The sequence below is a fragment of the Myotis myotis genome, unplaced genomic scaffold (assembly GCF_014108235.1).
Source record: "Myotis myotis isolate mMyoMyo1 unplaced genomic scaffold, mMyoMyo1.p scaffold_m19_p_15, whole genome shotgun sequence".
NCBI classification, from domain to species: domain Eukaryota; kingdom Metazoa; phylum Chordata; class Mammalia; order Chiroptera; family Vespertilionidae; genus Myotis; species Myotis myotis.
The window spans coordinates 15,024,965-15,043,567 of record NW_023416319.1 but is presented as its reverse complement, the minus strand read 5'-3'; the positions used below and the strand labels follow the sequence as shown (position 1 = coordinate 15,043,567).

The 18,603-nt window shown below is 40.9% G+C and overlaps 1 protein-coding gene across 1 annotated transcript in view; it reads right to left on the bottom strand.

Moving 5' to 3' along the window:
• Positions 1–18,603, bottom strand: part of CFAP43 (cilia and flagella associated protein 43) — an 89,037-nt gene that overhangs the window by 29,167 nt on the left and 41,267 nt on the right. Inside the window, exons 16-21 of the mRNA XM_036336067.1 lie at positions 16,915–17,045; positions 11,610–11,751; positions 9,093–9,197; positions 8,278–8,355; positions 5,280–5,405; positions 1,628–1,732 (exon numbers count right to left, since the gene is read on the bottom strand). Of these exons, the coding sequence (XP_036191960.1) occupies positions 1,628–1,732; positions 5,280–5,405; positions 8,278–8,355; positions 9,093–9,197; positions 11,610–11,751; positions 16,915–17,045 (687 nt within the window). The remainder of the gene's footprint in view (positions 1–1,627; positions 1,733–5,279; positions 5,406–8,277; positions 8,356–9,092; positions 9,198–11,609; positions 11,752–16,914; positions 17,046–18,603) is intronic.

Genomic DNA, 18,603 nt, shown 5'->3' with positions numbered 1-18,603 from the left:
GATGAGAGAGAGCAAGATGTTGAAAACCTATTTGAAAAAATAATGACAGAAAACTTCCCCCACCTGGTGAAAGAAATAGACTTACAGGTCTAAGAAGTGCAGAGAACCCCAAATAAAAGGAATCCAAAGAGAACCACACCAAGACACATCATAATTAAAATGCCAAGAGCAAAAGACAAAGAGAGAATCTTAAAAGCAGCAAGAGAAAGAAACTCAGTTACCTACAAGGGAATACCCATACGACTGTCAGCTGATTTCTCAACAGAAACTTTGCAGGCCAGAAGGGAGTGGCAAGAAATATTCAAAGTGATGAATACCCAGAACCTACAACAAAGATTACTTTATCCAGCAAAGCTATCATTCAGAATTGAAGGTCAGATAAAGAGCTTCACAGATAAGGAAAAGCTAAAGGAGTTCATCACCACCAAACCAGGATTATATGAAATGCTGAAAGGTATCCTTTAAGAAGAGGAGGAAGAAGAGAAAGGTAAAGATACAAATTATGAACAACAAATATTTATCTATCAACAAGTGAATCTAAGAATCAAGTGAATAAATAATCTGATGAACAGAATGAACTGATGATTATAATAGAATCAGGAACATAGAAAGGGAATGGACTGACTATTCTTGGGGGGGAAAGGGGTGTGGGAGATTCGGGAAGAGACTGGAAAAAAATCATGCACCTAAGAATGAGGACAGTGGGTAGGGAGTGAGGGCGGAGGGTGGGGCGGGAACTGGGAGGAGGGGAGTTATGGGGGAAAAAAAGAGGAACAAATGTAATAATCTGAACAATAAAGATTTCATTTAAAAAAATGCTGTGTTTTGTGAAGGATTTACATCTGGAGCAGTGGTTCTCAACTAGGAGTGATGTTGCTTGCCCTTCCCCCACCTCTCCAGCCCCTCAAGGACATCTGGCAATATCTCGAGGCATTTTTGATTTTTACTAATGGGAGTATTGGGGTCTAGCAGAGAGGCCAGGGATGTTGCAAAACATCCTACATTCAATCCACAATAAAGAATTATCTAGTCCAAAACTCTGTTTTTGAGGAATATGCAATCACATAAATGTAGTCTGACCATAACCAAATGGGGTATGGGGCATAATTAAAAGTGAAAAGGGTGCTGTTAATAGTTACTCTAGGATCACAGGTATAAACTGGGACTTTGGGTCACCCTACACAAAGAGGGAAATGGGAATCTCAATGAAAAAGCGTGAAAAACAGTCCTTTAGAAAATGTGAAGGCAGGCACAGGTAGAAAGGTGAAAAATAGTATTTTTAATTTTCAATCTGTGTGGATGGTGAGTGACATTTTGAAGCAGACAGATATGAAGATTTGGATGCAGGTAGTGTCATAGAGAAAAGAGATGCTAAGACAAATCTTAAAAGATGCTAGGTTGGAAGTACACAGAGACTGGGCAGAGAGAGAAGAATGAGATGAGAAAAAGTGACACATCTAGGTAAAATTCAGTACAGAAAGGGGCAAGGTATGCTTTGAATGCTTTTTTAATGTATAGATTTTCTTAAAGTTCTTTTTAAAAATTTTTTCTGCCATGAGACTTTCAATGAAATTTCTCACTGGCTAAGTTAAGGTGTGTACCTTATATTTGCAGTTATATCTGTTACCTTCAGAGCCCGACCTTTCACAGCCATTGAATTCCAGCATTCCTCTTTAATAATTTCAGCCAAATATCTCTTGGCTAGGTTATGCATCTCCACATCTTTTCTCATCTTGAAGAACATAGATGAAGGGAAAGATAAAAATGAAAATGTGGCCTCTTAAAAATAAAATCTCATTTGTAAATTCACTAACTGTCATGGCTGCATACTTAGTAATGATGGAGTTTGGTCTTCTTTCCCCAATACAGTGCTGCTCTGCCCCCAGATGCACTGGGTAGTCAGCGTGAGTTTGGAGACAGAAGCAACGTTAGAGTGAGAATGGGAACAGGCACCTAACCCACACTCACTGCAGAGCAGTCCAGCTGAATGGGCTGGGAGAACCCAGTACCAGAATAGGAAGGGACATTCCAGGCCTGAGTGAAGGCAGGGCCAAGGAGGAAGAGCCTGAAGCCTAGTGGGCAGACTGGCACTTCCTTACTCAGATCCTAGTTGTGGGATCTTAGCCAAGTGACTCTAGCCCTGAAGTTTCTGCAAGTGGGGAAAACAAAAACCTATCTTTTTGGATTGTTGCCAAACCAAATAACATTCAAAAAGACCCTAAATTGGTGCTTATTTTGTTATGATAAAAATGGCATCATTTTCAACAGCTTCCTATTGCACTTTTAATTTAAAAAGTGAAATTCTTTACCATAATATACAAGGATTTGAGAGCTGGCCTCTGCCTACTTCTCCCACATCCAATGAGGCTCTCTCGCCCACTGTGCTACAGCCTGCCTGCCTTTCTCTTCCTGGAATACTCTAAACCACTTTTGCCTCAGGGCCTTTGTTCTTGCTGCTACCATTGCCCGATATTCTCTCCCCAGAACTTTGCATAGCTAGCTCCCTCTCTTGTTTTAGTTCCCAACTGAAATGTCACCCCTTTAAAGTGATATTCTTTGACTACAGAAGTGGATCTCCCACATACATCACAGCATCCAGTTTGTTTTAATCACACAATATAGAGAGGTTTGTTTATTATTGTCTGTCTTCTCCACTAGATTAGCCCTATGTAGGTGGGACCTATCTGTTTTATTTACTGTTCTAGAGGCCTGGTGGGGTCCATTGGCCTGGCCTGCGGGGGATCGGGCCAAAACTGGCTCTCCGACATCCCCTGAGGGGTCCTGGATAGCGAGAGGGCGGTTCTCGGGTGACGCACCCTGGAATCGGGCTCCCTCCTCTCTGGTTCTGGGTGTGTCACCCGAGAATCGCAGCTTCCAAGTCACTGCAGCTCAGTAGCTCCTGCGTTGTCTGCCCCCTCGTGGTCAGTGTGCATCATAGCTACCGGCCAGTTGGCGGATTGCTTAGGCTTTTATATAAATAGACTAGAGGCCCAGCGTACAAAATTCTTGCACTTGGAGGGATCCCTCAGCCTGGCCTGCGCCTTCTTGCAATCCAAGACCCCTTGTTCCTTACCACACACCTGCTCGCTGCTCCTTACCACTCAGCTCACTGCTCTTTAATGCTGCCACAGAGGTGGGAAAGGCTCCTGCCACTGTTGCTGCACTCTGGCTTCTGGCTAAGCAGCACTCCCTCTGTGGGAGCTCACTGACCACCAGGGAACAGCTCCTGCATTGAGCGTCTGCCCCTGCTGGTCAGTGTGCGTCATAGCAACCGGTTGTTCTGCCGTTTGGTTGATTTGCATATTGGGCTTTTATTATATAAGACTAGAGGCCTGGTGCACGAAATTCGTGCATGGGGGAGGGGTCCCTTAGTCCGGCTTGCACCTCTACAATCCGGGATGCCTCAGGGGATGTTTGACTGCTTCTCGCAATCTGGGACCACTGGCTCCTAACCACTTGCCTGCCTGTCTGCCTGATTGCCCCTAACCACCTCTGCCTGCCTGCCTGATTGCCCCTAACTGCTCTCCTACCAGCTTGATCGCCCCTCACTGCTCCCCTGCTGGCCTGATCACCTCTAACTGCCTCTGCCTCACCCTGCACCCGGGACCCAGGATTCCCTCCTCTGGCTGGCCACAGGCACCCAGAACCCGGACTGGCTTCGCCCGGGCCGGCCACAGCCGCAGGGGACCATTGGTGCGCAGCTTTGCCTGGGCTGCAGCTGCAGGCACTCAGGACCACAGGGCAGGTAGCTTGTCTCTCTCCCAGGTCGCAGGCACAGGTGAAGCCGCTGGCGCCCAGGACCGCTGGGCTGGCAGCTTGTCCCTCTCCCAGGCTGCAGCCCCAGCCGCTGGCACCCAGGACCGTGGGGCATGCGGCTTGTTCCTCTCCCGGGCTGCAGGCACAGAAGCAGCTGCTGGCACCCGGGATCACGGGTGGGCAGCTTGTCCCTCTCCCGGGCCACAGCCTGTCTGGTCCCCATTCCTCTCTTGTGAGCTCATTTGTGCCTGGCTGGTCCCAATTCCTCTCTCCCTAGTGTTGAATGTCTGAGCTGTGATGGCATGAGGGCATGACGACCATTTGAATATTAGCTCTTTATTATATAGGATTCCCAGCACCTACAATAGTGTTTGGCACAAAATAGGTATTCAATATAAGCTTTGTGGAATGAATTGATGGATAGATAAATGATTATTCAGGTACATTTTATCTCCTCAAGTCAGTCTGTTGAGGTCCTTTTGATCTTGATTCTGTTATCCAAATAAATTTTCACTTATTCTCAGCACCATTATCCTCAATTTGACAAATCTGCCTCATTTCTACATATTCACCCCAATCATTAATAAACATGTTTAACAGGACAGAGTCCTGATGCATATCATTGGAAACCTCTCTCCTAGAGACATCAGTCTCTGTGTAATTGTTTAACCAACTATGTAATTCACTTAAATGTCCTTGAATCCAGCTATATTTCATTCTCTTGTTTAGAGGGGGAAATGTGTTTACACATGTACACTCAAAAACTCAAATATACCATGCATGTTGAGAAAGGGGTAACTTAAGAACATCCTATATAAAACACAATTAGGGATTTTACCTAAAATAAAATAAATATGAGTAAACAATGTGATGTGACTGCCACAAAAAGATGCAAAGGCTGAATTAATAGAAGTACAGAATTTTGTAATGTAGAGGTTTCAGTTTATGCTTTTCTCTAAACTGGACAGATAATAATTGGAATTCTTTTGTGGGTGCCAGCTTTAAAAATAATGAAATCAGAGAAAAACTGTGTGATGATGATGAAGCTATTCAAACTACATTATATTATGGTCATAGGAGCTGGGATAATTAGCTGAGACAATAGAAAATACCATGGTAATTACTAATCTTCTCTAACCATTTTCAGAGTGGCCATCGAGTTGATGGTGCCCAAGGAATAGAAGAATCAGTGAGTATAGAGAGAAAGATTTCGACTCTAATTAAGGTTGACATGAAGTGGCTAAGGGGATGTCTAAAAATGTTCAAACACATGGTGGAAGATGTTTGGTATGAATATCATGGAAGAGAGACAGACATCAGATGTCTGGCTGGCCTGGATGGTCTTCTTTCCCCTAACCCCCAAATTCAATAATTCTCTGACTCGTTCCACCATATACACTAGGTTTGCTTTATTCATATTGTGTGCTGGGCAAGTTTTTGTTTTATTTGCATAATTCTAGAAAAGTTTTCCTATTTTCTCTCCGCTTCCTTTTCTGTAGTGCTTAAGTCAGATTTTCCCATACCTCTGCCACTTCTCTCTCACTTTCTTTCTGAAGCCGGTCCAGTTCGTCCAGATCCAGGCCAAATTCCCGTTGCTCTAATTTTGCAATATGATCTTCTGCTTCATTTTCTTCCATCATCTTCAGAACCTGAATTTTAAAATAGGAAAGGATGGTGACAAGTGAAGAATTATATTTTAAAGACACAGTTTTCCAACCCTTAGATAAAAAAATAAAGGTTCTGTTTATTTAAATGTAACCACTGAATAAAGAAGTAGGTTATGTGCTTATTGTGATAATTTAAGTTTTAAAGTTTAATCCTTAAAAGCTCATTCATCTATTAATAACCAACAAAATTTAAGAAGTCATTACTTCATTAAATTATATTAAGGAATTACTGATATTTAGGTGTGCCAATGCTATTATAGCTATGTGTTTTAAGAGTTTTTATCTTTTGGAGGTTCACATTTAAATAATTAAAGATGAAATGATATGATATCTAGGATTTACTTCAAAATAACCAGGGAAGGGGCTTGTGGGTAGAGGTCTATATGAAATAATATTGGCAATGGGATTTATTATATTATTATTTTCTTGCCTTTTAAAAATATGTTTTTATTGATATTAGAAAGAAAGGAAGGGAGAGGGAGGGAGAAACATCAGTGAGAGACAAAAGAAGTATAAGAAAATTAGATCAATATTACTTATGAATAGAAATAACAAAGATCCTAAATAAAATATTAGCAAATGGAATCTGGTGTATTACTTAAAATGACCAAAGTCTATCTGAGGAATACAAGGCATTTGATCAATTTCATAATAAAATTCACAATAAAAACTCTTAGGTAATAAGGGACAGAAGCTACAGCAAGCATCACACTTAAAAGCTAGTAGCATTCCTGTTAAGTTTAGAAAGAAGACATGCATGTTTCTGGTCGTGACCACTATTATATTAGAAGCCCTTGCCATATGACAAGAAAAAGAAATGAAGTATAAAGATTAGTAAGGAAGAGACATGTGATTTTCAGAAGATCTGATAGTATACCTACACAATCCAAGAAAATCAACTGATAAAATAGTAGAACTAAAAAGAGAATTTAGTCCTAACTGGTTTGGCTCAGTAGATAGAGCGCTGGCCTGCCGACTGAACTGACCCAGGTTCAATTCTGACCAAAGGGCACATGCCTAGGTTGCGAGCTCAGTCCCCGTGGGGGCGTGTGGGAGGCAGCCAATCAATGATTCTCTCTCACCACTGATGTTTCTATTTCTCCCTCTCTCTCCCTTCCTCTCTGAAATCAATAAAAATATTATTTTAAAGAAGAGAGAATTCAGCAAGGTTATCAGATGTAAAATCATAGCATTCATATATAGCAGTAATAACCAATTAGAAATTGTAATAGAAAAATATTCCATTCACAAAAGCAAAACACTATAAGATACTTAAAATATAACCTTGCCAAAACCGGTTTGGCTCAGTGGATGGAGCGTCGGCCTGCGGACTCAAGGGTCCCAGGTTCGATTCCGGTCAAGGGCATGTACCTGGGTTGTGGGCACATCCCCAGTGGGGGATGTGCAGGAGGCAGCTGATCGATGTTTCTCTCTCATCGATGTTTCTAACTCTCTATCTCTCTCCCTTCCTCTCTGTAAAAAATCAATAAAATATATTTTAAAAAAATATATAACCTAATAAGAAAATTATAGTCACTTTTAGACTATAAAACCTCACTAAAGAATATTTTTAAAAATTAAATAGATATATGCTTATATATTACATTTATATAATGCATATTACATATAAGATTTATATTATAAATGTATATATCATATATATAATTTTACATAACAAATAAATTCCTCCGCAAATCATACTATGAGCAATATATTCTTGATCAAAATCATGGAACTTGACAAGCTGACTTTAAAATTCAAATGAAAAAGTGTGCATAGAAGGGAACTCCAAGGACATGTCCTCTACATACAGAGCAAATAAGTTGCAAAAAAAAAAAAAGTGTGCATAAAGAGGTCAACATTTTTTTTTTTTTTGGTAAAAGAAGAGCAAAGGGAGAATTACTTTCAAGATATAAAAATACTTTATAAAGTTATAACAATCAGAATAGTTTGGAATTAGCTCAGGAAAAGATCAATACTCAATTTCAGAATGGAGGGTCCAGAAACAATCTCATATACCTGGGACTCCAGGGATTAATAGAGGAGGAGTTGCAAATCAGTGGAGAAAGGATCGTCTACTCAATAAAAAGCACTGATGAAACGGGCTATTTACTTGAAAAATACAAAGTTAGCTCCACACCTTATACCATTTATGAAAATAAATTACAGGTGAAATGAAGGGTATTAGAAGAAAATATGTGAAACTTTGGAAGCCCTCTTAAAATCAGACACCAAAAACAAAAGCTATAAATAAAATGATCAATACACTTGGGTCATAATTTTTAAATTCTGCATTTAAAAAGGCACATTATAAAAGTTGAGAAGACAAAATACTTGTAGTATATTAGGCTGAACCATATAAAACAGCAATTTCATGTGGTTCAATCAAATGATAAGGGCCACCTCTAGATTTTCCCCATGCACACCTCATGCTCTTTTCCTCTACCTGGGATGAGATCAAGCAGAAAAGCCCGAAGAATTGAAAACAGCCTCCAGAGTATAGGAGTCATAGTGAAAAAAAGTAGGGCAGGCGCTGCTTTAAAACCTTATTTTTAATTATGTGACTCATTACTTACTTTGTAAAATTGTAAACACACAACTTTCATTAAAATAATTATTAGAAAATAAGATAAAGTATTTGGAAAAGACATAGAGAAGAAAACCACTGTTTATATATAGTACAGTATGGTAAGATTTCTACCCTGTTGAAGAATTCCAGAAAACTGAGCTTACTGCATACAGGCAGAAAAGAAAATGGATATAGCTTCTCATGCTGTATTGAACAAAATAAACTTCAAAAAGTGATTTTAGAAGGAGGGTCAAATGTATTAGCACATGAAATCACAACACTTACAATTTTGGCAAGTTCTTTGATTCCTCTTTTTATCTCTTTCCTTTTGTTGGAAAACAGTTTAACCTCTTTTTCAATGGCCTGAAATGAAATAAGTTTATCACTTAAACAGGCAAGAAAAATTATAGAGAGGCAAATGATATATGTATATATATATACACAGATATAGACACAGGTACATAGACAGATACATAATAGATAGCACTTCTCTAGAAACAAAATTTTTAAAGACTAATAATATAAAAGTGTACCCGCAGTAACACTACGGCAATACCTTGCTTAGGTCAACTTCTATTATGTTGGCTGAGGCAACATAGCAGTTTCCAGTCAATTATAAGGCCAATGGAAAGAAAATAATTAAGTAGTAAAAAATTAGAGAATAGTTGACAAAGGAAAATCAGTGCAGGCTAAATCCAGACATGAGCTACTACTACCTTTGTCACCATCCTGCACATCTGAAGCCAGGCTGTCCCTTTTCCTGTTCTTGGCCCACTCTTTTCTTTCATCACCTGTGCAGCTCCCCTAAACTTCCCTCCAGCATAAGGTATCACACTTCATTCTTTGCTTTGGGTTACCTGGACAGCTTTGTTAGGTTTCAAATCAGCTTAAGTATAGTTCTTAAAGCTCACATATTATCTAAAATATCGGGCTGTTTGGGGGGGGGGTGTTTGTTTGCTTTCAGGAAGGTTACACTTGTATGATGGTATGCTCTGCCAAGTAGTATCTCATTCTACTTTCCAGCAGGTTCTCATAGGAAACTAATCTATTGGGCATACCTACAAAGCATTATTTCAAACTCTCCCATATTTTATACATACTTCTTGGCTTTTTCGTTCTAACCAGGAAATTTCCTTCTTATTAACAAATAGGGGTAATTCCTCTTGTGATGACGAGTGAATGCTTGACTTTACTTCCTCAAATTCCTTAGAAAAAGACAGACATTTCTTAAGTTTAAAATCCATTAAGTTCTCTTCCTCCCACCCTACTTCATATGCTTATTTTGAATTCCTTTGCATTTGTTGCATTTAAAAAAAATAATGCCAAAATTGTTGCCTACCCAACATGCAATGTTTTATTAATTTAATTCCACCAGTCTGTCCTCACATCAGCTACACTTTGCACCGAGAAAGAAGAAAGGATCACATGTTCACCAAAACACTCTCTGCTTCTTCGTGTTACCGTAGGCCAAATGCTCCTGCTAGTCAAGGCCTGCTCCACAATTTGGATTTAGGGCTTAATCTTTTCCTCCTTCTCAAGGCCTTTATACTTAAAAAAAAAAAAAAAATCCCATTGCCCTTCTGCATCATCCATTTCTCTCTCCTACAGAACCTTTCCCAAATGTGCGCTGCTATCTCCTGTCCTAGGAAAGCCACTCTCCATTGACCATCACATCCCCACTTCAGGTACCACCTTTCTAGTCTCTTTTTGCAGCAAAATGTCTTGGGAGAGTTTGGGATGTCCACTCTCCTGACCCTCCTGTAACCTCACTGTCTGCCCCTTCTCATTCTCCTTTGCCTCCCTAAATTCTTTTCCTGGATATCTAGAAGATGCTCGGTCCTGGTCCCTTCTGTTTCTTATAATTTGCTCTTCCATGATGACTTTACTGGTTTTTTTTTTTTTTGGCTTTAAATTCCATCCAAAATGCCCTTGACTCTCAAATCAACATCTCCAGTCCTGGCCTATTCTCAGAACTCAAGGCTTATCTATCCAATGGCCTACTTTGTATCTCTGCGTGGCTTCTCAAGATTGGCATTAGTAACTGATTTCAGATTCCCTTCTTTCTCCCCAAAGAAGCTCCCCGCCCCACAGTCGTCCCCATGTTCACAAATAATATCACCACCTGCATAGTTTTTCAAGTAAAAACTACTTCTCTCCACAATACTCTTCCACATCCATCCTTGTTACTTGGATCTCTGGCATAGCCTCCTAACTAATCTACTAATTCCACCCTTGTCCCCTACAGGAAACATTCTCCACACAGTGGAAGTAATTATTTCAAAAATGTAAATAAGAACTTGTAAATCCTCTCCTCAGAACACTTTAATAGGTTCTTATTAAATTTCAAATTAAATCTAAACTCTATCTGGTTTACAAAGCCTTTTGTTACCAGGCCTTTTCCCAGCTTGAGGACCTCATTTCCTACCTTTCTCTCTCTTGTTCCCTTTAACTGCACAGGCCTATTTTAGGTCCTCAGACATGTCCAACTCTTTTTCCCCTCTGTACTGAGGACTTCTGCCCCATCCATGTTGCATGTGGGCACCCTCTTTTTAATTCAGGTCTCAACTTAAATGTCTTCATGGAGAGGCTATTCCAACCAAACACTATCACACCAAGCCATTTTTGTTCACCAAATAGATCTTGTTACTATCTACTTTTCTTATTTATGTGCTTATTTACCCTCTCTGCTCACTCCCAACCCTCAATTAGAATGTAAGCTTCATGAAAGCAGAAACTTTTTTATGTTGTTCATGCCTATACTCCCCACAGCCTAGCATATTGTGCTCAATAAATATTTGTTAAATGATTGAATGAATGAATGAATGAATGAATGAATGAATGAATGTTGTTCTCTGGCCAGATACTTCCTAAATACTGAATGTGACATAAAAGTATAGAAGTGAGACCACTTTGAATAAGCACCAGAATTGGTAGTAAGAATTTTTTTTTTTCCAGGCAAGTCTGATCTTATACTATGGTTTGAATAAGTTCTGAGGTATAATGTTTGCCATTGCTTTGAGAAAGGCTGAATATTTTCTCTTCAGTCACATTTAGCTCACGCTCTTTTTGAGAATTATGGTGTACCTGGATAAAAAGAAAAATTACTGAATCTCTGCTTAAAGAAAACTATAGCTGCAAACTGATAGCTGATTTAAAAAGAAAGGAAGTGTGGTTGAAAAGGGATTCTATGGAAAGTAAACTCATAGAGTGCTCTGATCATAAATCCCTAACTGGGCAGATCATGATGGGCAGTTTCCAAAGTCCCCAGGCATATAACTTCTTCAGTAAAAGGTTTATCTTTGCCTTAAGCAAGCCTTGTCCATTGTTTTTGTTATGTCCCAACAGAGGACATAGTCTTTCTTGACTTGTTAACTATCCTATAATCCAATCCCTGCCTTGCTTTTTTTGCTGTCATATAATCTTCCTTAGTTCCCTCCCTAATTTGTGATGCATAAAAGAAACTGTGAAACTGTGTATCTGTGGAGCATTTGAGATCTTGCTTCCTGGCAATTGCCAATTTGGCTCAAATAAACGCCTACAAAAATTCTTTACAGGTTTGGCCATTTCTTATGTTGACAGAAAGAGAGAAAAAAAACAACACTATATTGTAACTCAACTGTTTGTTCAGGTTCCACATCCAAGGACTCCCTTAGTTTCATACTTAAATAAACATTCTCATCATCAATGGTGCTGCTCAGAGAAGCTAAAAGATGCTGGCAATGTTGAAGAATGTCACAGGCTAAGCTTCCTCCAAACCGCCTATATTAATAAAAAAAGAGAACACACAAGCTATAAAATCACAAACGTCACATTTAGCAGTGTTATTTCCAGGTACACTACCATTTCCACACAAAGAAATATGTGGACAATTCTCTGAAGTGCCCTGTAGATGTTAGGACTCTACTTCTTAGAGCCCATTCATAGGCTCCAGGATATGACAAGCCCCTGGACTTATTTGGGTGACCTCTTCACATGCTGTCTGCATAGCCTTGCCCTACACGTACTCGGTACTTGCCTTGGTCATGACAAAGAAGAGCCACTCCTCTGGTTGAACCCTTGGGATGTACGAGGTGCTGTACTGCTTCACATACATCACCACATTCAGTCCTCAGAGTCCCCATCCCCACTGAGGGAAATCTTACTTCCACTCAGTCCACCAGCACATTTCATGACTTTGGAAACATCAGCATCACCTGGATGATTTATTAAAACAAATTTTTGGACCTCTCCCACAAAGATTCTGATGCTGAAACTTTGGGTGGGGCCCAAGAATATCTATATGTAAAAGACAAAGCGACCGTTATGACCAGAACAACCGGAATGACTGGTCGACCAGTCACTATGACGCACATTGAACACCAGGGGGTAAACGCTCAATGCAGGAACTGCCGCCTGCTGGTCAGTGCACTCCCACGGTGGGAGTGCTGCTCAGCCAGAAGCAGGGCTCATGGCTGGTGAGCGCAGCTGCAGGGGTGGGAGCCTCTCCTGCCTCCGCAGCGCCACCGAGTGGCAGGGATCGGGCCAAAACTGGCAGTCCAACATCCCCTGAGGGGTCGCAGATTGTGAGAGGGCACAGGCCAGGCTGAGGGACCCCACCCATGCATGAATCCATGCACTGGGCCTCTAGTGCATTTATAAAAAGCTCACAGGTGCTACAAGCCCCACCTTGAATAACATCGTTATAGAAGGGCCGTCATCTGTTTGAGGTTACAAGCTAATAAGTCCTGGACTAAGATTTCAAAGTCAATTTCATTTTGAGTCAAAAGTAATTAACTGAGGAAACCAAGATGGCGGCATAGGTAAACACCAGAGATTGCTGCCTCGCACAACCACTTCAAAAATACAACTAAAAGACGGAACGGACATCACCCAGAACCACAGGAAGGCTGGCTGAGTGGAAATTCCACAACTAAAAGGAAAGAGAAAAGCATACCAAGACTCAGAGGAGGCGCAGTGCGGAAGTGAAATACTAAGGTGCGGGGGTGCGCGCGGAGCAGGCTGGCAGCTGAGGGCGCGGTTGTCTGTTTCAATCAGGAGGGAGTCTCAGGCTCTGAGCTCCAGTTCCGGGCGAGTCTCTAGGGACCCAGACTCAAACGGGAGAAGCGAGACTGTCTGGCATCGGTTGGAACTCGAGGGCAGCTTTCTCTCCGAGGTTTGCAGTGGTTGCTGGGACACTGAGAGGCAGAGCCTCTGGGGATGGGACTGAGAGCAGCCATAACTGCTCACTCTGCCCGCCCTGTAGATCCCCTGGGACCCGCCTTGCCCAAGCCTTGCACAGAGGCATTTTCGGGATAGCCTCAGGCAGAGGCTAAATTAGCGCCGCCCTAGAGATCCAGGACAGGAGTTCTCCCACTGCAGACACAGCTGATTCTCACAGCCAGTTGGCCTGGAGGTCAAATCCCTCCCAGTGTTACCTACAACAATCAAGGCTTAGCTACAACAAGACTGGGCACAAAGACCACAAGGGGGTGCACCAACAGTGTCTACCTCAGGTAATTGGGACACTTAGCACAGAAAGCCACTCTATCAACACAGCGAAGCATAAAAAATGCCGAGACAAAGAAACAGGACACAAATGACAGAACTGGAGGAAAGCAGGCTGCTGGATATAGAATTCAAAACCAAGACTTTTGAGGTCTTTCAAGAGTCTTCTAGAGACTGCCGATAAACTTAATGAGCTGTACAAGAAATCTAATGAGACCCTCAATGTTGTGATAAAGGACCAACTAGAAATTAAGCATACACTGACTGAAATAAAGAATATTATACAGACTCCCAACAGCAGACCAGAGGAGTGCAAGAATCAAGTCAAAGATTTGAAATGCGAAGAAGCAAAAAACACCCAACCGGAAAAGCAAAATGAAAAAAGAATCCGAAAATACGAAGATAGTGTAAGAAGCCTCTGGGACAGCTTCAAGTGTACCAACATCAGAATTATAGGGGTGCCAGAAGATGAGAGAGAGCAAGATATTGAAAACCTATTTGAAAAAATAATGACAGAAAACTTCCCCTACCTGGTGAAAGAAATAGACTTACAAGTCCAGGAAGCACAGAGAACCCCAAACAAAAGGAATCCAAAGAGGACCACACCAAGACACATCATAATTAAAATGCCAAGAGCAAAAGACAAAGAGAGAATCTTAAAAGCAGCAAGAGAAAGAAACTCAGTTACCTACAAGGGAATACCCATATGACTGCCAGCTGATTTCTCAACAGAAACTTTGCAGGTCAGAAGGGAGTGGCAAGAAATATTCAAAGTGATGAATACCCAGAATCTACAACCAAGATTACTTTATCCAGCAAAGCTATCATTCAGAATTGAAGGTCAGATAAAGAGCTTCACAGACAAGGAAAAGCTAAAGGAGTTCATCACCACCAAACCAGTATTATATGAAATGCTGAAAGGTATCCTTTAAGAAGAGGAAGAAGAAGAAAAAGGCAAAGATACAAATTATGAACAACAAATATGCATCTATCAACAAGTGAATCTAAGAATCAAGTGAATAAATAATCTGATGAACAGAATGAACTGGTGATTATAATAGAATCAGGGACATAGAAAGGGAATGGACTGACTATTCTTGGGGGTGAAAGGGGTGTGGGAGATGCGGGAAGAGACTGGACAAAAATCGTGCACCTATGGATGAGGACAGTGGGTGGGGAGTGAGGGCAGAGGGTGGGGTGGAAACTGGGAGGAGGGGAGTTATGGGGGGAAAAAAGAGGAACAAATGTAATAATCTGAACAATAAAGATTTAATTTAAAAAAATAAATAATAAAAAAGTAATTAACTATGATAGGTGGAAATGTCTTTACTTCCATAAATAGGGCTTAAAGAAAACTATATTGTTTGCTGTTACCTGAGATGCTATTTGTTCACTGACTATAAAGGATATGTTAGGACATATATAAAATACAAATTAATTAAGAGTCTAAGAATAAAATGAGCATGATGCTGCAGTATTCAAATCAGTCCTTGAACTAAGTGGCTAACAAAATTATTATGATATAAAATCTCCAAAATATCTAACATTTTCAAATGTGAAAGGCCATGTTTAATTATTGCTTTGACCACATGAGGCACTATGAGATATCATTTCTAAGAAAATGAACTGCACACTGACTAGTGATGTCCACTGGCAGATCAAACAAGGCAACATTTAAAGTCCAGGCTATCACCTTCATGCTCTCTGCCCCTGGTCATCATCTGCACGCTTCAGTAGTATTTGTTTATTTAGAATTCTAAGACATCAAAGAAATGGTGGCATGAGAGATCCCCTTGGCCTCTCCCTCTGAAATTACAAGTTAACCAACTATAATTCAACGAAGAATCCCCTGCTCAATATAGAGGCAGGCCTGAGATACCTGTGCATGGAAACATGTAAAGGTGGGCAACTGGGAATAAATAGGGAGAAGAGGAGGGAGGAAAGCGCAGACAGCCTGCAGAAGTAGCCATGGCTTAGCTTGGGGAGGGGAGGAAGCCAGTGGTAGCAGGTGCTCCCTTTGGCCTGGAAGAACAAAATGCCATGGGGGGCAGCCCAGCAGGGTGAAGAGCGCGTGAGTCAGCAGATGCTTGATAGGGCCCGGGTTTCTGCCATGGAGCTCTCCACTGTGGGGCCAGTGATGGTGTTTCAGACAAACAAATGGAACCACAGAGTCCTACCCCCTGGGCTCCCAAAACTCGCCTCCAATTGCCCTCGAGTCCAGTTGAGGAGCATATTATCTGTAAACCAAGAACTATTGCAGTAGGACCCCTATTTCCCTCTGTGAGTGAACCTCAGGTTGGGTATTTGGAGCAGGACCCCACAGAGGTCAGGGGTCACCATTACAGTGAGGGCAAAACAAACCCTACCTGCAAGCAGCATGCCTATACTATCCTAAGGACGCTGTGGAAGTCCACTAGATCACAGAGCTAAAAAATCTTGTGAATCAGCGCCATCTACTGGAAAATAGTAGAGGAAGCTGTTATGGGTCATTAAAATAGATATAAATGACTAGACAAAGAACAGCAAATGCCATGAATAACCACGGTAACAAGGATGACCAGAAAGAAAATGAAAAATCCCCAGAAAGCAAGATGAAACACATGGAAATACATGATATAAATAACAGAGATTTCAAGATTGCAGTACTAGAATTTTAATTTTAGTCTAATCAAAGTCTACTAGTAAATAAATTATATTGTTTAAGCAAAGTATAATTTGGAAAGTTAGTCTCTTTGTGTATACACTTACATACATATCCATGTAAGTATTTTTAGGGATAAACAGAAGTTTTTAAAGTATGTATTCTTCAAAATTGTCCTCAATTCTTGTACTCTTCCAACAGGTGTCATGAAAGAGAGGACTGATAATCTCATACATATTAACCATGGTTTTTCTTGTCTTATCTTTTGATGCTTTGACATTTTGGGTCATGCTGACCCTGAAGGGACTACCCTCCCAGGGCTAGCCAATTCCTGGAGATAGTCAACAACTCACACAGCAGCCCACCTTTCAAATCCAAACCAACAAATCCAGAACCCCACACCCCAACCATCACCTCCACTGGGATTCCATACACAGGGCCTGATCCTAATAATCTCAGGGCCAAGTATCAGACAACTAGGAGTCCCTATGCCCCAGAAGCCACTGAAATTATCCAAACTAGTCAATCCTAAATCTGTCTGCTCCTTCCCATGGAAACCATAATAAAGGCTCTTGCCCATGGTTTTCATGCTTCCTCTGCCTCCTTACCTACCTTGGTGGTACCCCATGTGGGCCCCCAAAAGCATGGCATTCCCCCTACCCTTGGGATCTGTGAGTATAACAATCTTTTCAATGGCAGTTGTCTCCTGTTATGTTGGCTTTGCTGTACCTAAATAAAAACAAAGTCTTTATTTTAAAACATACCATGTGAGGTTGCTTACTGTTTACTGTACGTACCTCCATCTTAGGCAAACAAGGGTGCCATCATCTCTCCCATTCACCAGAATGGTTTGTCCATCCAATGAAATTCTCACTGACTGAATTCCATGCCCCTGGTGAGAATGACTCCGACACCGAACAAGTGTTTCCTTAATAGTTTTAGGAACAAAGTGCAAAAATTACTAACAATTCAATCGCATGGTTTTTCTAAGGGGGTTACGTGTACTTTGCTTGCTGATAAATCTTTTTCTATTTGTTAACAGCGTTTCAGTTGGTATGGAAGTAGCCTCCGGGTGATACAGAGCACTGCAAATCCCTAGTCCAAACATGTTCACCAATACTGAGTCATTCTCCCATTTGTGGTAGTATGGAAGGAGAGGGATTATCATCATCAATGTATAATAGGAAAATCAGACACAGAGAAGCAAATGACTTGCTGAAAGCTATGAAGGGAGGGGCCTTGAGCAAGCAGAGGGGCAAATTTATATGACTTCAATAATCAGGCAGGTTCCATTTATGTGCAAAGAGGCTGAGTGCAATAAGAGAGGGTGATGGGCACAGTGAAAAAAAAAAAAAAAAAGGTTAACATGCTCGCCCAGCTGGTGTGGTTTAGTGGTTGAGCATCAACCCAGGAACCAAGAAGTCACCAGTTTGATTCCCAGTCAGGGCACAGGCGCCGGTTGCAGGCTCGATCCCCAGTGGGAGGTATGCAGGAGGCAGCCGATCAATGAGTCCTTCTTATCATCATGATGTTTCTATCTCTCCCTCTCCCTGCCTCTCCGAAATCAATAAAAATATTTTTTTTGAGAAAAGGATAACATGCCCCACATGGAGGACGTTAATCATACCAGTTTAATTAGAACCCAAACACATCACTAATTTGGTACACAGGATAACAGTTTAAGCCCCTGGGCTAAAAACTGGGATTTCTGCCCAAACCGGTTTGGCTCAGTGGATAGAGCGTCGGCCTGCAGACTCAAGGGTCCCAGGTTCGATTCCTGTCAAGGGCATGTACCTTGGTTGCAGGCACATCCCCAGTAGGGAGTGTGCAGGAGGCAGCTGATCGATGTTTCTCTCTCATTGATGTTTCTAACTCTCTATCCCACTCCCTTCCTCTCTGTAAAAAATCAATACAATATATTAAAAAATAAAAACAAATAAAAACTGGGATTTTTGTGTCATATTGGTTTTCTCAAAACTTAATACCTTAAATTTTTTTTAAAAACTTTTTGAATAGGTAATACATTTAAATGGCTCAAAATTTAAAAGACTATAAAATTGCATGCAGTGAACTTTTCGTGTCAGCATTCCCCAACCACCTCCCAAAGGCAATACCTTCAACCATTCAGATATTTTTATGCAAATAAGTGTTTATACACTTTTTAAAACATAAATTATAGTATAATACCTATATTATGCACCTTGCTTTTCTTCCCTAACAGTGTTCTTGGGGTTCTTTCCATATTGTTGCACAAAGATTGTCTCATTCTGTATTACAGTTGTGTAATATTCCACAATTTACTTATGTATTGTTTATGTACCATCATTTACTCATCCAGCCCTCTGTTGATGGACATTAGATTGTTTCACAAACAATGCTGCCACGGATGATAACCTCATATAGTAGGTACTTTACATAAAATAACCCCCAAATCTTTGACATCATATCATGCCACTATCACTTGTCTTGTACATTTGAGTAAGACA